The sequence below is a fragment of the Bubalus kerabau genome, chromosome 1, assembly GCF_029407905.1.
Source record: "Bubalus kerabau isolate K-KA32 ecotype Philippines breed swamp buffalo chromosome 1, PCC_UOA_SB_1v2, whole genome shotgun sequence".
NCBI lineage: Eukaryota > Metazoa > Chordata > Mammalia > Artiodactyla > Bovidae > Bubalus > Bubalus kerabau.
The window spans coordinates 251,745,842-251,769,820 of record NC_073624.1 but is presented as its reverse complement, the minus strand read 5'-3'; the positions used below and the strand labels follow the sequence as shown (position 1 = coordinate 251,769,820).

General features: G+C 39.1%; 1 protein-coding gene across 4 annotated transcripts in view; it reads right to left on the bottom strand.

Annotated features, from left to right (window-relative positions):
• Positions 1–1,141: 1,141 nt before the first annotated feature.
• The window catches only part of ATG10 (autophagy related 10), a 259,329-nt gene continuing 236,491 nt past the window's right edge, over positions 1,142–23,979 (bottom strand). For all 4 annotated transcript variants that reach the window (XM_055563110.1, XM_055563119.1, XM_055563126.1 and 1 more), the window contains exons 6-8: positions 3,494–3,591; positions 2,723–2,838; positions 1,142–2,404 (exon numbers count right to left, since the gene is read on the bottom strand). In XM_055563110.1, the coding sequence (XP_055419085.1) occupies positions 2,367–2,404; positions 2,723–2,838; positions 3,494–3,591 (252 nt within the window). In that variant the 3' untranslated portion in view covers positions 1,142–2,366. The remainder of the gene's footprint in view (positions 2,405–2,722; positions 2,839–3,493; positions 3,592–23,979) is intronic.

Genomic DNA, 23,979 nt, shown 5'->3' with positions numbered 1-23,979 from the left:
CATCAAATCAGAGTGAAAAGGAGACAATTACATGCTTCTATGACTAAGTACAGTGATAGCAAAGGAGGAAGTCCCCCAGTGGGGGCTTTTGGGGTCAGACATGGTTTTGTAAAGAGTGAATCACATGGAGCAGGTTGAGAATCAGGTAGAAATATGGGGAAGGAAGCACTTCCAGGTGGGAACCAGCATAAGCAATGGTCAGATAGGCTATGGGCAGAGAAGGCGTGCCTGATCACCTGCCTGGGAAGGAGTCAGGCCAGAACTGAGGTGGGAGGGAGCAGGTATGATGCCTCAATAGGCTGATTATCCCCTCTTCACATGACTCCACAAGGCACTGTGTTGGTTACAAAGCACATTAGACATACTTACCATTTTGATCTCTGTGCCCTTGTTAGGTGAGTGGGGTTGATACTATGGACTTTAAAAAAGAAGTGGTAACAGACTAAAAGAGATTAAGAAAATTAGCTCAAGCAATGCAGCGAGTAGCAAACCAACCTCACCATTCAGCTCTCTAGAATTCTCCCAATTTCACAGACCCAAGAGTTGGGTGGGCCTCACAAGTCACATGGCTAAGCTTCCTCATGGTGCAGATGAAGAATGTGAGGATCAGAGAGGTGAAAGGGGTTTACTAAGATCACACAGAAGTGGAGTTTAGGAGACTGGCTTGCAGCAGCTGTAACCAGTCTTGTTGCTGACTGAAGGAGCTCTGCCTTCATATTAGCTGGACAGGAAGCCCTTAGGGAAAAAACTCTCGTATTACAGAGAAAGAACTGTTACTTTGACATAACATTTTTCTAATTTTATGACTGTTGGGATAACAGTCTGTTATTTTACTGCATTCTTTTAAAAAAGGAAATTTTTATCAACCAAAAATTAAAAGTTTAAGTGAAAAAATTCTGAAAAGAAATAGAACTGCTTGAGGAGAAGGACCTGAGGAGGGTGGTCTCCACAACCTTAGAGGAGCTCTTCAGAACTTTTTTCTGCCAGTGATGAATTTTCAGATCTTTATCAATCAGAGAAAAAATATTTTAAATTAAAAAAAAAAAAAGAAACTACACACTGCTCCCAAGCTGACAGACTACTATCACCTCAGAATCTGTTCACAAAGGACAACTAATATTTCCAGATGAGTACATCATCCACATGACACATTATTACATTTTTTTTTTTAACCCCAGAAATGACATGGCTTGAGAAATGACTTGCTAAGAAATCTGTGTTTACATTAGGGAGAGTGGGGAGGAAAAATCCCTTGCAGAAGTTGAAAAGATGTTAAGTGGTAAATACCAAAATGCCCAGCAAGCATGTAAGCAGGCTCTCATACCAGCATGAATATGTGCAGCTCAGCGTTTTAAAATTTACTTTTAGCTTTTCCAGCAATTTGAATTAACCCCTTCTCTACTTCTGCTCCCTGCCTGAGAGTGCAGCCCTTAACCTAGAGACTAGCGGGGGATGGCAGGGCCCTCTGTGATTTGCCAGCAGATAATCCCCTCATGCTAACTGCTCCCCGCAAGTGGGCTGCCTCTCCAGGTGCCTCCTAGACTCCTTGCTAGCCAGTCTATTGGGTGAGACCTGGACAGTGTTAGGAAGTAAGTCTAGCTTAAAGTCCAGTTATGTGCACAGAACTGGCAAAGGCCTATTGGGAGACCAAAACAATACAAATAAATGCGGTTCAAAAGTTACATCCAGAGCAGAACTTCTTCAGGAGCAGGTACCTCAGCATCACCTGGAGGGGCAGTTCCAGCGGGTGGCAGTGCCTGTAGTTGAGAAAGAGCCTCAAATGACTCTAAAGTGTGTCCCTCACTGACAGGCACTAGTCTAGCTGCTCTAAAGAGGTGATCATGTTTTTCTCTTAGTTTAAGACCTTAGCAAGTTAAAATGAAAAACAAAACAGCAACCCCAAACCAAACTTTCCAGGGTTCATCTTAATACCTCCCTGACTATTAAACTTATTGACAGATTAGTGAATGACAATCAATTATAAGAAAGGTGACCATTTAATGAATAGTTGCTTAATACTTTCCTTAAATACTTTCTCACACACTAAGGCTCTCATTCATTTCTCACAGCGACCTTATGAGGTCTCTTGTTATTCTCAAATCAAAGATGAAGAGAACGAGCCTCAGAGACATGAGAGAAGAACCTGGAAGTGCCCTGATGATGTCATTGTTTCTATTACTGAGCTAGAGCCCTTTTTGGCTATTTTTAGTAATTTGTGTCTTTGCAGTGTTTCTTCTAAACATAGAGCATATCAGTTGCTGCAGACATTTACTTCCAAGGGGAAAAAAATCCACGTCAGAGTCTCAGTGAGCTGAAATCTCACACCATATCGGCCCCATTAAAACCAGGGCCGGCCGCATAAACTCTCAGTGTTCTTCTAAGCTTTTTCGCTCAATAGAAGAATCTGAAGAAAAAGAACAAAAGCCAAGAAAATGAAAGAAGGTTAACTGAGCAGTAAAGACTTGTTTCAAGAATATAAATTCTAAAATAAAACCACTCAGCTCTGTGGTTGGGTGAGTGTTACTATAGGAAAGTCAAGAGCTTTCTAAATGAGTGGACGCTGGTTGGTTGGAAAACTAGACAAACAAGTCAGTGTCCAGTCTGTCAGAGATGAAAGCAGACTTAATAAATGCTGGGGCCTGCAGGGGCGACATAGCCAAATGCAAAAGAGGCTCCAGGATCTTTGCAACAGGAAACGTGGCGCGCAGGCTTCTCTTTTTACCTTGTCCACTGACATTGCCTTCATCCTGGGAGGCTGCTGTGGCGTAACTCAGAGGAAGATTCAGCCCAACAGCTGGCCCTACCATGCTCAGCCACGACGTGATGTAGTTGACCTTCCTGGGAAGTAAGTGAAACACAGAAAACTCTGTTTCCATCGTGGTTGTTTGAGTGGTAGAAAATCATTTACCAACAATCAGAGAAATGAGGCTTTCTTCAAAGAAGTATGCTGGTCACTTGGAATCTCAGCATTTCCTAATGCCAATCTGTTGCTTGACAGGGACTTGGGGGCCAAAGGGGCTGAGGAGCCCCCACTAAAGCAGCTTAAGGGAGGGAGGATCAAGGCACTGATGCTCTTGACTTTCCTCAATGATTCCAGTTTGACCCAGCTGACAGCATTAGCTAAGGTAGCAGAGTGCAGTGGTGAAGAGTATGGCTCGGAGGCAAGAGTGCCTGGGTTCCCATCCCAGGTTCCACCACTCAACAAGATATGTGACCTTGGTTATTTAGGCCCTCTGTACATTAGCCTCCTCCTCTGTAAACCAGGTAAAATAATAGTACTTAGCTCACAGGGGTGTTATAGAAATCCAGTGCATTAATATATCTGAAATACTTAGAACAATGCCTAGAACACAGTAAAAAAATTCAATAAATGGTAGCCACTATTATTATTACAAAGAATATTTCTTTTTTAGTTTAGCTTTTAGAATCACATAAAAAGATTTACACTTTTAAAATAAGACTGAAGCCAATGTATCTTGATGGTATTTCTTACCTATTGATTTTTTGAGAATTCTTTAACACAGGAGTCATGAATTCACTCGTCTTGCAGGGATGAAGTACAAAAAAGGGTTGTCCAAGTATCGGATGCTCCTGGAAGAATCAGAGTTGGCCCAGGATTGCTGGCGTGAATTACTTTGAAAAAGTTAAAACCCATACACAGGTCTATTCCTTTAAGATAAAAGTTTATTTTAAATTTCAAATTACTAAAACATAAATTTTAAATTAGTAAATTAAGATATAGACTGATTCCTATTTTAAAATATAATTTATAACGCAAACATGAGAAAAAGGTCGGTGAGAAGAAATTATTTACCGATAGAGGACGGCATTCAATACAAACCGCAGATACATTTTATCTTGTTCTTTAGCTGGTGTTTCCTTTGGCCTATAATTATTCTTCAGCTTTAACTCAAGGATGTCCATGAAGTTCAGGAGTCTGACCATTTGAACAATGCATTTCATTCACCTGTTTGTCAATGGTTCAGTTCAGTTCAGTCGCTCAGTCGTGTTTGACTCTTTGTGACCCCATGGACTGCAGCATGCCAGGCCTCCCTGTCCATCACCAACTCCCAGAGTTTATTCAAACTCATGTCCATTGAGTCGGTGATGCCATCCAACCATTTCATCCTCTGTCATCCCCTTCTCCTCCCACCTTCAATCTTTCCCAGCATCAGGGTCTTTTCAAATGAGTCAGTTCTTCGCATCAGATGGCCAAAGTATTGGAGTTTCAGCTTCAGCAACAGTCAGTGGTAAGGGAATCAAAATCATTCGCGTATTTTCTTTCTTTTTCTAAGTGAGTATTTTGATTGCACCGAGCCTTCATTGCTGCACGCAGGCTTTTTCTAGCTGCGGCAAGTGGGGGCTACTCTTCATCTCAGTGCACAGGCTTGTCACTGCAGGCTTCTCTTGTGGAACGCAGTCTTGAGAGCTCGCAGGCTTCAGTAGCTATGGCACACAGGCTTAGTTGCCCCACAACATGTAGAACCTTCCTGTACTAGAGATCAAACCCACGTCCCCTGAATTGGCAGGCATATTCTTAACCACGGGGCCACCAGGGAAGTCCTCACATATTTTCTTACATAAAATTTGTCAACATGTTAATTCTTTCAGGCCTAACTGCATCCAGGCACATGACCAGTGAGTAGACAGGGTAGAGGAGAGGGTGGAAGAGGGGAATGACTGGCACTATTTAAACTGTAGGCTTCCCTGGTGGCTCAGATGGTAAAGAATCTGCCTGCAATGCAGGGGACCCAAGTTCGATCTCCAGGTTGGGAATATCCTCTGGAGAAGGGAATGGCAGCCCACTCCAGTATTCTTGTCTAGGAAACCCCATGGACAAAGAAGCCTAATGGGCTACGATCCATGGGGTGGCAAAGAGTCGGACACAACTGAGCAACTAACACTTTAATTTAAATTGTACTGCTCTTGTCTGTCTCTCTCTTTCCCTTAGTTTCTCTGCTTATCTATGTCTCTCCTTTTGTCTCTCCCAAGCTTATGGAGCTGTTTCTATGAGTTCCAAGTCCATAAGATAGAACTCCACTGCCTTTATAAGAGAATGATTGGATGTAAGATACAGGTCAGACTGCTAGCAGACTAGGGATGTAGACATCATTTGGTAAGCAATGGGGATCCCGAGATGGTTGCTATGTGGTGAGTGATCTATGCATAAATTCAACCAACTTGAAAACAGTTTTTGTTGATAAATTTATCAGTTGTTTACATTGTGCATTAGCCATTATGCCAGAGACCACAAACTCCAATACTGTTATGATCTGAATGTTTGGTTCCCACAAATTCATATGTTGAAACCCTAATGTGCAATGGTAGGAGGAGGTAGGGCCTTTGGGAAGTGCTTAGGTCATGAAAGTGAGGGTCAAGAGCCCTCAAGATGAGATGAATGCCCTTATAAAAGAGGCTTCAGAGGGCTGGCCTGTCCTCTTCTGCCATGTGAGCACACAGTGAGCAATCTGCAAGCTGGGAAAGGGCCTGATGATGGACGGCTGGAGATCTCAACCTGGTCTCAGACTTCAGCCTCGAGAATTGTTGTATATCCCAAGATGTGACATTTTGCTATAGCAGCCCAAACAGACTAAGACAACCACCTATGAAGACCAGGAAGGTGACCTGAAGGGAAAGGCAGTTAAATGCACCAGCAGGTGACAAGGGCCACGTGGACCTGGAGAGTGTGCCCAGCCAAGCTTGTGCTTGCTACTCTGCTCCAGCCAGTTGTGCCAGGTGGAACGCACACTTGGTCTTCCCAGGTCTTTCCACTTGTCAAAATAACCTAGATTTTTATGTAAAATAAAATAATTTATTTTATTTTATTTATAAATAATCCAGATTTTTATGTAAAACCTCCTAAATTTAAATATTGGCACCATTTGTTTAAAATATGGTGCAGGCCAAATAAAACAAGCGCGTAGGCTGGATTTGGACTGAGGGCTGCCTGGCTTCTTCCCTTGGCGGCTTCTCTCCTCAGCCAGTCCGAGGAGAAGTTGAACTCAGAGCTGTTGATGGGAAGAATTACATCTTACATCCTCCACTATGTCTGTGCACAAGTGAACACCCTATCCACAATAAATAGGAGGTACAGCTCCACGTGTACGGGTGACCTTGGGTGTGAAGAGATGAGTGTGAGTGTGTGTGGGGGGGGGCAGGGCTGAGTTATTCATTGCGAGTAGGCTGGAGTATGAGTATGTCTCCCTAAAGGGGCCACTTCCAGATATCTCTGCCCAGGGTTCTGATTTACACACAGAGCTCGAGCCTCCATTCTCTTGCTCTCTCCTACCTTTCACTCCTGTTTCTAACCTGACACTGTGACTACAGCCCAGATATGTTATGCTTAGAACCAAGTCCTCATGTCCAATTTGATTCTGGCTCCCCTTACTAGCCTTAAATTAATGTTTATTAATTCATCACATATCTAGTGATCATCACTTACATACCTGCCAGGAATAGTTCTGGATCTATCAATAGTTACAGAGATCACTCTAAGATAAACCAAGTCCCTGACCCCATGGAACTTACGTTCCAGTGCAGGAGATAGCCAGTAAACACATAGAACAAATAAGTAAATAGGATAATCTAGATAATAATACGGAGAAGGCAATGGCACCCCACTCCAGTACTCTTGCCTGGAAAATCCCATGGACGGAGGAGCCTGGAAGGCTGCAGTCCATGGGATCACTGAGGGTCGCACACAACTGAGCGACTTCACTTTCACTTTCACTTTCATGCATTGGAGAAGGAAATGGCAACCCACTTCAGTGTTCTTGCCTGGAGAATCCCAGGGACGGGGGAGCCTGGTGGGCTGCCGTCTATGGGGTCGCACAGAGTCAGACACAACTGAAGCGACTTAGCAGCAGCAGATAATAATAAATGCTATGAATAAAACAAAGCAAGGTAATACAACTTTGGTGGTAATAATTCAGATTTGGTGAAAGGGAAGGCCTTACTGAAGAGGTGATCTTTAAACAGAAATCAGGATGGCAAGAAAAATCCAACTGTGCAGAGAAACTGGACAAATGCAGAGACCATAAAGGGAAATGAGTACAGGAAATGTGCAGAGGAAATGCGAAAGAATTTTAGAATTATTCTGAACTAAAAATAATTGCTGTTTATAGAGCTGGGATTTAAAAGGCTAAATTTAGTCTAAATCCTTCTTGGATTACTTGTATAGTAACCAATGGAAGAAATGAAGAGCTGTAACCAAATCTGTGAAGACACGTTTACCTTCTTTAATAAAATGAAACCAAGACCTCCAAGGACAGCACTGCATGGAACACTCATAAAGCAGAGAATCAGCTTGATCATGCAGTCTCCACTCCTCCAGGATGCATTCCCCACTTGGCAGCTCTTGATTATCATGGCCACTCCATGGGGAAACTCTCCAACTTAAACACTTGAGCCCAAGCTTCATGTAGCTGAAGTAGAATGGACTAGTCAAACAAGACTCTACTGAAAGCCTGGGAATACTGAAAAGGTAACAAACACACAGAACAACAGGGCTCTAAAAGATCCAGAGTGTTATAATATCAGGGCTTCCCTGACAGCTCAGTTGGTAAAGAATCCGCCTGCAATGCAGGAGACCCCGGTTAGATTCCTGGGTCAGGAAGATCCGCTGGAGAAGGAATAGGCTACCCACTCCAGTATTCTTGGGCTTCCCTTGTGGTTCAGCTGGTAAAGAATCTGCCCGCAATGTGAGAGACCTGGGTTTGATCCCTGGGGGTTGGGAAGATCCCCTGGAGAAGGGAAAGGTACCCACTCCAGTAATCTGGCCTGGAAAATTCCATGGACTATATAGTCCACGGGGTCACAAAGAGTGAGACACGACTGAGCGACTTTCACTTTCAGAGGCCCATTTGAAGCATGGGGGACACTAGGAAGAGATCTTGGCTGGGCTCTCCCTTTCTGGCCTGCATGGTGGATGGAAGCACTCACAATCACTATGCAAGAGTGTCCTCCAAAAATCTTAACCATCCATGGTTCAGTCTCCTTGAGGAGCTGGAAACTCGCAAGAATCATGGCTTCATCACATACACAAGACCTTGCCTCTTCCTTATAATAGGTCTGTGGCCTAACTTTTATAAAATCTCCAAAGAATAACCATATCAGTATATAAGACATCTCTAAGAGATACAGAAACAAAGTTCAGCGGGTCATTTTCTAAGCAGATGTTGTCCTGTGTCACCTTGCAGCTCTGCTCATTAGATGCTGCTTAGTAAAGACCTGGACTTGAATCACATCTATTGCTCATTCCATATAGCAAGTAGATAAGAGCAGGCTTTGGATCTGTAGTTAAAAATTGAGCTAAGGCAAACCATTTAATCATTTCATATCTCTGTTTCCTTATCTGATAACTGGGACTAATGACAGCATGTACCTCATAGATTGACTGTGATCCTTCAATGAAAAAAATGCCAGAAAACCATTCAAAATAATGCCTAACATAAAATAAGCACTTAGTTGGCTATTACTACTTAATTTATTGATATTTAAATAGATAAGAATAACAACACCTAGACACCCATAATATGACTCAATTATGTTTTTATAATGCCCTACAACAAAGTCGAATTTCAATATCCAAAAATAAAAAGCTCCTATGTAGTTACGCAGCCTAGTTAAAACATCACTGACTAGTGTCTAAATGTTTAGAAACATATGATAACTAATTATAACCAAGGATAGGAAAAGTCTGAATTAGTAAAAAGTCTATGTATATATAGCAGTTAGAATTATCAATATATTGATGTGTTAGTTGCTCAGTTGTGTCCAACTCTTTGCGACCCCATGGACTGCAGCCTGCCAGTCTCCTCTATCCATGGAATTCTCCAGGCAAGAATACTGCAGTGGGTTGCCATTCCCTTCTCCAGGGGATCTTCCTGACCCAGGAATCGAACCCAGGTCTCCTGAATTGCAGGCAGATTCTTTACAATCTGAGCCACAAGGGAAGCCCAACGGTATATATAGTCACTAGAATTATCAATACATTGATAGGACAAATTAATGGAAAATAATTTAAATGAATTTAAATTAAAATAATAGCTCAGGCACTTCAAAAACACTTCAGTAATCTACAACATTTTACTCCTCACATAAAAACAGTTACATTAGTATTTAAGGTTATATGCTGATAAAATGCATGGTAATGCTTGTGCAAAACACCTTTTTAAATAATAGGGACTTTCATGCTTTGCTGAATGGCACAGATGGCAAAGAATCTGGCTGCAAAGTAGGAGACCTGGGTTTGATCCCTGGGTGGAGAAGAGAGAAGAGAATGGTTACCCACCCCAGTATTATTGCCTGGAGAATTCCAAGGACAGAGGAGCCTGGTGAGCTACAGTCTCTGGGGTAGCAAAGAGCCGGACATGACTAAGTGACTAACACTTTCACTTCATGCCTTAGAAGAGTTTTTAGAACAGCCTGGACAGTTTGTTAATGCAGGTTTAACCACCTAAGAAATTCTTTGTCTTTTATTATCATTAATAATTTGTATAATTAGACAAAATATATTTAAATGAATGTTTTTAAAAATAAAATGTTTAAATAGTATTTTAAAAATAAAAATTATATTGTTTTGGTAAGATGCTTTGGTTTGAAAAAGCCAAGCAAGGAGATGTTGATCTTGTCAGGAATTATAAAAAGGGATATTTTGTAATCTTTTGAGAAAAGTTTTATTAATAAATAACAATAGTAGTGGACTTCTAACTATAGCAGGATGACATGCTGCCAAATCGCTGCCAAGTCGCTTCAGTCGTGTCCAACTCTGTGCGACCCCATGGACTGCAGCCCACCAGGCTTCTCCGTCCATGGGATTCTCCAGGCAAGAACACTGGAGTGGGTTGCCATTTCCTTCTCCAAGCAGGATGACATAGAGGTCAACAAATCTCCTTGAAAAACAGGTATAAAACAGAACAAAATTGTCAAAAAACAATCATTTCTGGGATGTGAAAATTAACCGAAGGCAAATAAAAATTTTGATAGCTTTTTAAATTCATGAAAAGCAGCTGGAACGTCAAGTTAGACACAGAGACAGTCTGCAATCTTCTTGCCTAGAAATACTCCCATGCCAACTCCACCCCCCACCTGGCTCCACCAACAGGGAGGTTTTGTGGGAGTGGAGCTGCCAGCAGGGCTGACATGCACGTGTGCAAGGGAGATACAAGAAGGCCTGATGAAAAGCAAAAGCTGATGATGACTTGAACATTAACGAAATTTGGATGGGCTCCCAGCCCACATACATGGCCATAAATAAATGAGGGAAACCTTGTAGGCTTGAGGTATATAAGCACAACCTCTGTCTGATCGCTGGCTAACCAAGGTAAGCAGATGAAGATGGAGACCTCATGGAAACCAGGCAAGAGCATGAACATTAAGAATGAAAGACAAAATAGAGACATCAATGGCCACATTTACAGAGTAGGCAAATTTGGAAGATAAAATCTATGAAAGTTACTAAAATAAACAGACAAAAATAATAGCAACAACAACAAAAAGCAACCCTCAGAGGAAAATATTGGAATCCAGAATTGCTATTCTGTATTATCTAAAATGTCCTGCTGAGCTATCAGGGAAGCCCTCAAAGAAATTTATGAGACATCAAAGAATCAAAACAGATGCACACTAAGGGGAAAAAGTCCTTTAATAAAAACTGAGTCTGAGTGGGCCTGATTATTGGATTAAAAAAAATTCAAAGCAGCTATTAAAACATGTTTGAAGAACTATAGAAAACCATGATCAGAGTTAAAAGGAAAAAATTATGATAATGACTGCACATAAGTAATCTCAATCAAGGAACACAAACTATAAAAATAATCAAATAAAATTTTGGAGTTGTAAAGTATAATACAGAAGTAAAAAACTCACTAGATGGCTCAACAGTAGATATGAGATGCAATAAAAAGAATGAATGAATTGGAAGATATATTAATAGAGATTCTACAATTTGAAGAAAAAATGAAGACGAAAGAACAAATCTTCAGAGATCTGTGGGGCAATACCAAGCATATCAACAAACCTGAAGTAGGAGTCTGAAAAGGAAAGGAGAAGGAGGCAAGGAAAACATTTGAAGAAACAGTAGCTGAAAAGTTCTTAACGTTGATGAAATACATTTAATCTACAGATACAAGCAGACCAACAAACCCTAAGTAGAAACAATCAGAAATCCACACCTAGACATATTACAGTTAAATGCCTGAAAGCCAAAGATAAGAGGAAATCTTAAAAGTAGCAAGAAAGTAATAATTCATCATATAAAGAGATATAAAAATACAATAATGGCTGGTGTCTCATCAGTCCAGACAGCAGCAGAAAGATATATTCAAAGTCTTAGGGGGAAAAACCCTAGACCTGTCAATCAAGATTTCCATATCCAGCAAAACTGTCCTTTAAAAAAATGAAGGTAATATAAATACATTCCAAAGGAACAGACTGAGAGAATCCCTTGCTAATTCACTTGCCTTATACTAAAGGAAGTTCTTCAGGCAATAATACCAGAGGGTAACTGAAATCCACAGGAAAAAATAAAAAGCATCATAAATGGTAAATATAAAAGGTGAACTAAGTATTTTTTCTTCTCTTAGTTACTTTAATAGACAGGATTATGTAAGCAAAAATTATAATACTGTAGTTCCGGAGAAGGCAATGGCACCGCACTCCAGTACTCCTGCCTGGAAAATCCCATGGACGGAGGAGCCTGGTGGGCTGCAGTCCATGGGGTCGCTACGAGTCGGATACGACTGAGCGACTTCACTTTCACTTTTCACTTTCATGCATTGAAGAAGGAAATGGCAACCCACTCCAGTGTTCTTGCCTGGAGAATCCCAGGGACGGGGAAGCCTGGTGGGCTGTCGTCTATGGGGTCACACAGTCACTGAAGCGACTTAGCAGCAGCAGCAGCAGCAGTGTTGGGTTTATAACATACATAGATGTAGTATATGTGACAATTATAGCACAAAGGAAGGGAGGGAATAGAACTGTATTGAACTAAGTCACAATTATTTTAGCCAAATTAAGTCAGTATTAACATATTTCTAGTGTTAGAAAGTTAGCAAGGGTATTGTTTTTGAGAGCATTTAGAACCCAAAAGAAGGCTAAGAGCCAAAGAATTGATACTTTCGAACTGTGGTGCAGTCAGAAAGCACCACTCTTGAGAGTCCCTTGGACAGCAAGGAGATCAAACTAGTCAATCATAAAGGAAATCAATTGTGAATATTCATTGGAAGGACTGGTGCTGAAGCTGAAGCTCCAATACTTTGGCCACCTGATTTGAAGAGCCAAGTCACTGGAAAAGACCCTGATGCTAGAAAAGATTGAGAATAAGAGGAGAAGGGGGCAACAGAGGATGAGATAGTTGGATAGCATCATTGACTCAATGGACATGAGTTTGAGCAAACTCAGGGAGACAGTGAAGGACAGGGAAGCCTGGTGTGTTGCACTTCATGGGGTCACAAAAAGTCGGACATGAGTTAGTGACTGAACAACAGAAGCCAAAAGGTCCTTTTTGTTGATAAATAAATCATTGAAGTATATTATTAATCACGACCACTCTTCTAGCAACATGTTAAATGTACTATATTTAATTATGTGGTTAAATAATTTATAGTTAACACCCAAATGCTTTCTCAAATCAGCTTCTCTTTTGGTAAATTAACCAAATCACTAATTACTTTTCAAATGCAGATGGAAAATAATTTTTAAAATACTCAAAATAAATTCTTGTTTATATACATAATACTACTGAATACTACAAGGCTTTGAGTTATTAAGAATATAATAATAGGTATATAATATAGAAAATAGTTTCCTCGATGTGATTAGAATTTATATATTCGTTCATTCATTCACTTAGCAAACATTAAGTCTTCTTGTCTGATAATTTATATAATGATTTAACCCTAACTAAAAGGCAAAAAATCTATAATTTTTAAATGTAGTTAATCTTCTGGATATCTTACTGTGGCAGAAGTGAAAGAATTTAAAGTTAGCCTTGTGACTTAAGCTAACACTATTTTTCAGTAACAGTCAATGAGCTGATCCTGCTAGCCAAGCAATTTTGAATTCAGACAAAGTAAGGTAGAGAATTTACAAATAATTTGAGGCATTTGATCAGTGTAGACAATCAGGATAATATTCTTCAAAAGCCATTTTTTTGCAATAGTGATTTTTTAAGGCTTATGCTATCAGGAAAGATTATCTGCATTTTCTACTTTCTCCTTCAGACAGCCAGAATCAGAGATGAAAGCATCTTAAGTTGGTTTAGGAATTATGTGTTGGAGTTTAAGAAAATCTAAAATCCTACACCTTATTTGTTTAACATACCATTTTCAGAAATGGAAGAACATCAAAACTGTCAGGATCTTTTTAGTGACATTTCTTAGATCAATTCAGAAGGTAAATTTGTGTGAAAGTGCTACCATCTGCTGTCAGTACTAATGAACTGATGCAAATCTGCACTGAGAAAAATGTCAGTGTGGAAATGCATGCAGCCAATGAACTGTGTTAGGCTTACAACTCAATAAACACTTCTACTGGAACAAAGTTCTGCTAAATGGTTTTCCATGAAAATAGAAATGATGGGTCAGATTTCTATCTCTGAAACTCCAGAGAAGTTATAGTGACACATTCTCTTAGAAAATTTAATTTAGCAATGGTTAAATGTTTCATAAAATAAGTCTGACATGAATACTGTGAATTGGTTTCAGAACTATTAGATATGACTATCACAAGGAAATGATAATACTGCACCTTCATTCTTACATCTAATAAATATGATGAGTTACTTGGTTCATTTCTTAATTTTCTTGGCTCTCTAGGACATCACAAATATAATTTCACGTGCTAAGCTTTCATCTAGTTTCATATTCCAGACTGATCAAATTTGCCTTCCACTCTGGGTACATTCCTTAGAAATAAAGAAGGGTATCTCCCCGTTCCTTCCCCTGAAGGCTAGGAAAATGGCCAATGAACGTCTACATTATCAGGTACTGTGCTAAGAGCTTTGCAGGGTCACCTTTCCCAGTAACTCATTGAAAGTGAAAAGTGAAAGTGAATTCGCTCAGTCGTGTCTGACTCTTTGCGACCCTGTGGACTGTAGCCCACCAGGCTCCTCTGTCCATGGGATTCTCCAGGCAAGAATATTGGAGTGGGTTGCCATTTCCTTCTCCAGGGGATCTTTTTTGAGACAGGCCTTAGTATTGCCACTGTGGAGAACTAGTTCCAAGAGATTATGCCTTACGGTCATCCAAGTGAGCATCCAAAGTGCATGGCCATACACAGCACCCTCTCATCCCACTGATCAGAGCTAGTGTCAAGGATTGCCCTCTACAGTCCACTTCTTCAAATATCTATTTTTAAAATTTCAAATCAAATCCCTGTCATATGTGTCTTTTGCCGATCTTCTCTAAGTTTCTTTGTCTTCTGTTTTACTACTTTCATCATTTATTTTTATTCAGTTCAGTTCAGTTCAGTCACTCAGTTGTGTCTGACTCTTTGTGACCCCATGAACCACAGCGCGTCAGGCCTCCCTGTCCATCACCAACTCCCGGAGTCCACCCAAACCCATGTCCATTGAGTCGGTGATGCCATCCAACCATCTCATCCTCTGTCGTCCCCTTCTCCTCCTGCCTTCAATCTTTCCCAGCATCAGGGTCTTTTCAAATGAGTCAGCTCTTCACATCTGGTGGCCAAACTACTGGAGTTTCAGCTTCAACATCAGTCCTTCCAATGAACATCCAGGACTGATCTCCTTTAGGATGGACTGATTGGATCTCCTTGCAGTCCAAGGGACTCTCAAGAGTCTTCTCCAACACCACAGTTCAAAAGCATCAATTTTTCGGTGCTCAGCTTTCTTTATAGCCCAGCTCTCACATCCATACATGACCACTGGAAAAACCGTAGCCTTGACTAGATGGACCTTTGCTGGCAAAGTAGTCTCTGCTTTTTAATATGCTATCTAAGTTGGTCGTAACTTTCCTTCCAGGGAGTAAGCGTCTTTTAATTTCATGGCTGCAATCACCATCTGCAGTGATTTTGGAGCGCAGAAAAATAAAGTCAGCCACTGTTTCCACTGTTTCCCCATCTATTTGCCATGAAGTAATGGGACTGGATGCCATGATCTTTGTTTTCTGAATGTTGAGCTTTAAGCCAACTTTTTCACTCTCCTCTTTTACTTTGCCCTTCATATAATTTGTTTGGTTTTTCTTATTCATTTATATTACTTCTTGAGTATCTTTTGAGGATATTGATTCTTTCCATTCATTCAACAATCATAGTAAGCCCTGGGTCAAATGTTAGTAACACAATGGTACATAAACAGATTACCCCTGATCTTCTAGCAGTTGCTGAAATATTCAAAATATTTTTTATTTCCAGATTGCTATTTGTTGTTAAAGTTTGTTCATGATAATTTAGATACGAAATGCAATATTAAATAATTAAATCAATAATTTTTCTCCTGCTCTTTCCTTCATCATTTTTATGCTTAAAAAATCCTTTGTAGAATTAGAAAACCAGATACTTACCTATATCTATGTACAGTTTATCATGAAACGACTTGTCGTTTGCAAAGACAATTCTTTTTCTTACCTCCAGGGCTCTGACCATATACTTGTCTCTGCCTCGAACAGCCCTCCTTCATGTCTTACCTACTAATGTCCTTTGCTTCCCTATAGATCTCAGCTTTCTTTTCCCCAACCCTGAATCAGGTACCCTCCCTCTGTGTTCCCACTGCACCCATGCCCAAGTCTACTGCTTAATTCCACACTGTCTTATGCAGGAAATAGACTGTTTACAGGAATCCTCCTCTAATTTCTTGAGGGCAGAAGAAATACTCTTATTACTATTTTAACCTCAGCATCCAGTACAGTGCCTTTCGTCTGGTAGTCACTCAACAATTATTTGTAGAATTACTGCATAAACAAAGACATCCTCCTGTGCCCATGTAAACAGATACTGGCATGTGCAGCCTGTCCCATAAAGGAGAATATTTGTGCAGGAACTACCAATGACCTCTATGACTCTGTGGGAACATGAAAGAGACCGAGACATTCTCTCTCCTTGGCACAAAACCAGGGAAATCACCTCCTGTACACTTATAAGAGTCCTCAGATAAGAACTTCAGTATTTGTTTTCTGAAATATTTCCTCCAAAATATATCTAAGAACAAAGGAAAGAGTTTGAGGGCATGGTTAGGAGTAACTCTCTACATAAAAAACTTCTGTCAACTATTCAATATATTCTAAAATCTACCAGTTTCTACATAAAAATAATATCCTTTATTGTCATTTTTTAAAAGCTGATCCAAGATACATATTTTAGTTCTGTGAATTAGCCTACCCTCTGCCATACCACCTTATTCCCCTAAGTTTGTTACTCAGGCTAAGGAGCAGATCAAATACTACTAAAATATATAGTAAGATCATGCCATTCTACTTAACTCACTCCTTCATGCAATTTTGCCCATGCATTCAATAAACATCACTGAATGCCTATTGTGGGTAAGACACCATGCTAAACACTTGTCTATCTATCTATCCGTCCACCCACTCATTTATTCAAAAATATTTATAGAGCTATTCTATGCACCAGGCACTATTCTAGGCACTGGAAACATAAGCATACTTGAGACAGAAGCAAAATCTGCTCTCACAGAGTTTATATCTAGTTTGAGGTACTAGAAAGATAAAAAACAACATTCTATTATCTCAGTCCTTGAGGTTCTGTTACACACCCAGGACTGAAAGTCCCAGATTTAGGGCAGAGTTCCAAAGATAAAACAAGTTTGTCACTACTCACTTCCTTCCTTTAGGATTTCTAAAGAGAATGGAAAAGCAGATCCCCAGGGAGAACAGCAGTGTCATCTGGTCTAATGATGGGAGATGGATAACAGGACTTGTGACCCGGAAAAAGAAAAACTGGTAAGAGGGACACCTTTTGTGGAGAGATTTATTTTCCCCCATCATTTTGAAAGGAGGCCTGGGGAGGCTTCCTACTCCACAGAAAACTGTGTAGGCAGTCACAGTGGCACTGGCATAGAATGAAATGCCCCCCATTGTAGGATGGGGGGTGTCTGAGAAAGGCGGGTAATTGCCTGAGGCCAGAAAGGAGCTCATCAGTAAACTAAAGGAAAACCATTACACAGAGGTGGCCAGACCTGAGACCCCACACATGGAGTGAAACTCATGGAATCCAGGTCTCACGAGATAGTATCACTATTAATACTGTTTTCACCCTCCAGATCTAATGCTTATTGTAGTTGTGCAACATCTATAATGCCGTGTTGAATGCTCTGCAATGGGAAACACCAAGCTGAATACAAGATGTATACATTTTCGTGACTGAGAGGGACCTTGAGTCAAATGAAACAGGCCATCTCTTCTCCTCATTTCTCTCCATGCTGTGTTAGGACATCTAATTCAAGGATTACAGAAATCACACTATAATACAACATTTAAAAGGCACAAACCCAGGAATATGGGAACTCAGAGAAAGAAAAGCTCACTTCTGATGAAGGAGAAACGAGTGGCAGAGATTTCCTGAAGATGTGGTATTTAACCTGGTACAGACCCTAGAGGATGGGCTTGGAGCATCCAAGAGGACTTGGAGCAGGGGAAGAGTGTGGCCACAGAACTGGAGACAGAGGGTGGGAAGATTTGGGAGAATGGCATTGAAACATGTAAAATATCATGTATGAAACGAGTTGCCAGTCCAGGTTCGATGCACGATACTGGATGCTTGGGGCTGGTGCACTGGGACGACCCAGAGGGATGGAATGGGGAGGGAGGAGGGAGGAGGGTTCAGGATGGGGAACACATGTATACCTGTGGCGGATTCATTTTGATATTTGGCAAAACTAATACAATTATGTAAAGTTTAAAAATAAAATAAAATTAAAAAAAAAAAAAAGAGGCTACTCTCAGTTTAACAGGAAGGGAATGAAGTGAGAGGCACACAGACTACCTACCATCTTTTGAATAAAACTAACAAATTTGGTAAGTTGAAGAAAAAAATGCCTATTACTTTTTGTTGTTGTCTGCTTGGGTTTCTCATTTGTTTGTTTTCTTTTCTTTGATGTGTTGTTAAATGACTGAGGCAATCCCTGTAAATTCCCAAGTATTTACTGAAGTAACCAACACTGACACAGGACAAAGAAGCAAGGTCTGAAGTTCAATCCTCTCTTATACCTTGAAGAGACAGGGAAAAGGGGGGTAAGAAGATATGTACTAGTATACACCTCTAACCCTATTAAGTGCATGAAGATACAGTTAGAAAGACAGTGAGAAAGTATTTAAAAAAAAAATGTGGAAAGAAATGAAAGTCTTGCCCAAGTACTCAAGAAAGGTCCCCAAGCTATGCTTTGCTCTAGTTGCACCTGTTGATACCTTGTGACCAGTTAATTGGGAATAAAATTCTAATGGTGTCTGGGAAGGTGGATTAAAAAAAAATAGGACAGTTCATCAAATTCGTATGTTACACAGAAGCCACTAGGCTTCCTAGAATTTTTATTAAAAATTATAGACATCAGAGCAATAGTCCTCAGACACCATCTCCTCATGGCTCCAAAGGGAGTCCAGAAACGAATTCTCCTACCCCTGCGTAAATCTACAAAGGGCTCCCTCCTTAGGCTGCTAACAGCCCCAACTGCAACCCCTGGATTACAGAGTAGAGTTTTAATATATTTATAGAGTCTATGTGAGTTGTTGCTTTAAGCAACACCATTAATATGCCAGAACTCTGAGTTCTCAGACTTATTCAGTTATCAATTTGTTGTACATAATTTAATCTCTCTGTATTTTGATATGTAAATGGAAATAGCACTGCTGATACTTCACAGGGTGAAAGGAGATAACCAACACGACCATTATAAAGCTTGCTGGGGGAAAAGAGAGCTTATGCAAATGTCTATTAATTAAACAGGAACGGCTGCACAACTAGGTCAGGCATGATGATAAGACTGAACAACCCACCCCAGCCATCAGCATCAAAAGGAAGAAATGAACATTTAATCCTAATAGCACTTGTTGGTTGCATTTTATAAAGAATATTAAATTGTAACATTCTGTAACATAACACAGTAGCATATTTCAGACCATCCTCAAAGAAGTCTTTGATAGAACATAAACTTATTAGAGACAACAGCCAAAAACAAAAACACAAGCCAATTACTAATGAAGAAGTTGTAAAAAAGCTAATCAAAGCTCTCATCCAGAGAAAATGAGAAAATCTGAGCTCAGAATGATTTTGTATATTGATGAGATTTTTATATAGCATCATGGAAAGAAAAATAAAGTAGATTTAAATGAAGACAAAAAGGACGTTGAGTCTCTGTTAAAAACCCTTGTTAAGTTCCATATCAATGTTTTTATTAAAATGTTCTGTTCAGTTAGAAACACCGATTTTTCAAAGATATCTGATGGGTGGTACTGGCAGTACAGAACACACTCACTCTCCTGTCTCTCTAGTCAAATCCCTGAGTGTTTGGAGGGCCACACAGAACCTTCATTCAGCCTCCACCCATTTTGTAGAAATTTGCTCACAGAGGTGTCTTATCGACCCCTCAGGCACTCAGAAATTATGGCTCCAAGACTCATGTCCAGACTCAAGAATAGAACTTAGCCTTTCCCTACCAATGCCAAGCCTGCTAAGACTAAATGCAGCACTTGAACATGAAACAACTTGCAGGCATTACATTTGTTCTATTTTTGTCTTAAAGGAAAACAATCAGGAGCCTGTGCTTTCCAAGCATTAATTCCCCCCCAACCTACATTATATAACAGTGACAATTTGGGGCTTACTAAGTTTATTTCTGGGATACTCACTAAAACAGTGACACCACTTTAGACGATGTTGAGGTTATAATAAAGTGGTGAATCAGCAATCAGAAAAGTCAAGGATTTTCAAGAACAAACTCACAAAACAGCCTAATTTATTGATAACTAGATATTAATGTCTGGCAAATATCACATAGAAAGATGTTTTTAGAGCAAAATAAAATAGCAATCTATTAGCAGAATTATTTTTTAGGGTGATGTCAAAATTTTAAAGCAACAAAAACATACAGATTAATCTTTAAGATGGATTTCTAAAATACCACAGTGCTTCTCTTTATATAATCAATATAAATTTCTATCAAAAGCACCCCCATTCATATGGTAACAGTTATTTCCTTCATGATTCTTACCCAGTTTTGATAATAAAAATACTCATTTTATTCCCAGAAGCAGACACCTGAAGCAGAGAGTGATTTAAGTTAAAATCAGTTTTTCTCTTTAGAAATGATATATGAAAGAAAATTCCTAAGAGATGTGATAAACCCATTAAAAACACCTGTTACTCATCTAATAATGAAAAATGCTAATTTAGCTACAATGAGATATTTCTCCCACTTTTTAGACTACCGTTTGAAACCAGGTAACAGAAAAATGCTACAGAAAAATAGACTACAGTATTACAAATAAACTACAGTATTACAAAATCATATTCTTCAATATAAAAATATAATCATAGATTTTTTTTTTTCAGGCAATAACTATATCCTGGTATTTTGCAAACATAGGTAAGAAAGGAAAAAATGAAACATATGGGCAAGAATGGCAGTTTTTCATAGTAAAGATTAAAGATTTTTTATATTAAAAATATAAGCAACTTAATAATGTTAAGAGAAAAAAAATTACACTCTAGTCCGATTTCTTGACCAAACATTTCTCCATAGTAACTTGTCGGAATCTTAAAAACTAATTTTTATAGTTTGGATCTAGCTCTGTATTTTCTAGACAATAAAGTCTAGGACCCCCAAAAAGAGTCTAAAATTGAAAAAGAAAATTGGTACCAGGAAATACACACACTTTCCACATGAACTCAAGAGTGAATCTGGATTTAAAGACTGAGCACTGAGCTCACCATTATTTCCTCCCCATGGTCTTTCAGACCAGCAAAGTCAATAAATCTCATGACTGCTTCAGACTAGGTCATCTTCGACTCCTTCTTTTCCTTCCTCTTAAAGTTGATTTCTTCTCAATTTCATTGATATCTACCTACCCACCATTCTATCATTCAAAGTTATGTATACAGTGAATATATAATTTTATGATTCAATTTTCCCTTTATCTCTTAACATTATTTCATATAATGAAATACATTCCTATATTTTGCATAATCCTCATAACTTCACTTATAGCTATAAAACATTCCATCTGACTAATATATCATTATAGATATTCCACTGTGAGACATTTAGATTATTTTCCACGTTTATATTGTTATAAATTGTGTTCATGTATGTGCGTAAAATAAAATTTCAGGAAGGAGTAAAAAACAGTGAGGATATTTACATGGCTATTGATCTGTATTATCACATTTCCCTCCAAAATGATTAAACTAATTAATATTTCCACCAATACACACTGCTCCACTACTCTCTCACTGTTTCAAGTAGCACTGTCCTAATGTTACAAATTAAACCATCCTTTGAAATATTTCACAAAAACATCACAGATGCTACAAAGACTTGAAGCAATCAGCTTAGGCTTTATGCCACTTTTGACTTGGCCATAGGATGCAGCCTTTGGGAATTACTGACTTGATTCAGGAGAGCATATGGAAGAAGACTTAGGGCTCAGAATGGGGTTGGGTAACTCTCTTGAGGGTTTGTAAACACATCATGTCCCTGGATGATGCTTTTCCAAATTGGCTGAGGGAGGGTCAGCAGCTTTTGAGGAGTGGTGTGCCAACGCCTGAGCTCTCAGAGCGGGCTTGGCATTATCCGAACTGAGTCTCCAGCAAGTTGGTACTTGGGTCTCAGAGGGTCATGAAAATAGGCCAGCAGAAATCACATTAACTAAACCTTATGCTCTCCTCAGATTCTGTGCCAATTGGTATAAATATGGCTACAGTATTATCATATCACTCTTCTAAGAGCTCTACTTTCCTTGGCAAGGGTCTGGAAGATAATGTTAAGTGAGAAAACCAGCATGCAAAATTGTACATTCATTATGGTTACAACTATGAATATGATGACATGAAACTTACCCAGGAAGAAAATGGCATCTAAAACTTTCATTTTGAGGCATGGCATGAAATAAGAATGAAAACTAAAACTGTGCATATCAAATTGATACAAATATAATTGAAAGTATGCACACCTGAGGGCATACACCATTTCTTCAACACTTAACTATTTTTACATAGGAAACAGCCCATGTGTAGCAAGTTCCTCATAAGGGGGCCATTCATTCTTTCCTGTCCTAGCTGGTACTCCTCCAGAAGCAGTAACAGTTGCCTTTTCCAGCATGAAGTAAAATTCACAGAGCCTGGATCCAACAGTACAGCCTCCCCATTTCTGCCTCAACAGGATCCAGTCTGACAGAGCACCTTCCATAAGTAGATCAAATGACAAACCCAGCTCCCCCTTCAAGGCAGGGGCTCTCTCCCAGGCATTACTAATCAACCTGGGAGCACAAATGTGCAACCTCCACACTGACCTACTGTGAAGCACCAGTGATACTCAGCCAAACCGGTCTACACAGAAACTGAATTTCTACCAGAAGAGTATCAAAATTCTAGAATTTTACTTTCCAAACTTGATTAGGATGATATTGTAATATTTTTAAACCTATATTCTTAATATCTAGTATTCAGAAAACATAAATTATAAAGGTAATTTTATACCTCTGCTTTCACTTAACACCATTACTCTGATTTATAGTGTTTTATTCCAGTGACTGATGTTTTTGCTTGCACACACCTACATTTTAAAAATATATATCTACAAACCCCAAGGCACAAAGTTGTCCTCTAAAATTTTTCATTAAATAGTTGCAAAGGATATAATTTCCAGTATATTTTAAATATGAACAATTTTAAAAACATACTATTTTACTTAAGCATTCAATGTTAAATAATACAATTGTCACTCTCCTAAAAGCATTCAATCAAAAATAAATGCCCCAGTGTTATTGACGATTCCTATCATCATTCATTTTAAAAATATATGAACAAATGGATATTTTATATTTTTCTCCTTGAATTCATCTTCATTCTGCTTCACTCAAAGAACTTTTATCCTAATGTATATTTTATGGTTAAAAGCTTTTTATTGATCACATTCTTGTAAACAAAAAATAGAAAGAAAAAAAATAGAGAGAAAGGAGTTTATTTTCCAAAATTTCCTGTGACCATTTTGCTCTAGGTATCAACTAAAATGTATGATTGAGTTGTCATTATAATTATTAGTAGCACTCAGTTGAGCAAAGCAAAATATTATAAAATTTGATAAACATATAAAGTGAAATATTTTTTGAAATCATAGGTCAACAACATCAGTTTGTACTATAGGTCATACTTTTTTTTTATATATGTGTTTGAATTTACTTAATTCTCACAATACCCTTATTATTATTATCCCCATTTTATAGACGTAGAAGCTGAGGTTGAAAAAGCTTAGACTCCTCAAGGTCTCAGAGCCTGTATCCACAATGCTCCCTGGTCCTACAGTCCAGGGACTTGGCGACAGTTCAGTGTTCCTGACTCTTAAAAATATGGGTTGGGTCCTGGAGAGTGAAGCAACACGCTCGTGGTAAAGGATGGGGTGTGCTGTATGCCTCTGTCATTCACAGTGGGACAAAGGCAAAAGGGGGAGGTAGGGGAGGAAAATCTCCATAAGGAGCTTTCAGGCAGATGAATTTTATGAGAGCATACATAATGGAAGTAGAAGATCTGGAAATTAATTCCTGTATACCCACATATACTTTGGGATGACTTCACATCCACTCAGGGGTACATATACTCCAGTTTGAATGCTATTGGTCCACTCAATCTCTGACACAATAAAAATTAGAGAAGGTTTTGTGAAACATTTGGAATGCCTTTGAAACAAAATTTAATTAAAATTTAAATTATTTTAACCCTTGAATTTTATTTTAAAATGGCAGTTAATTTTCATAATTTGGAAGGACACAAATGCTAAAATGTTATAGGAGA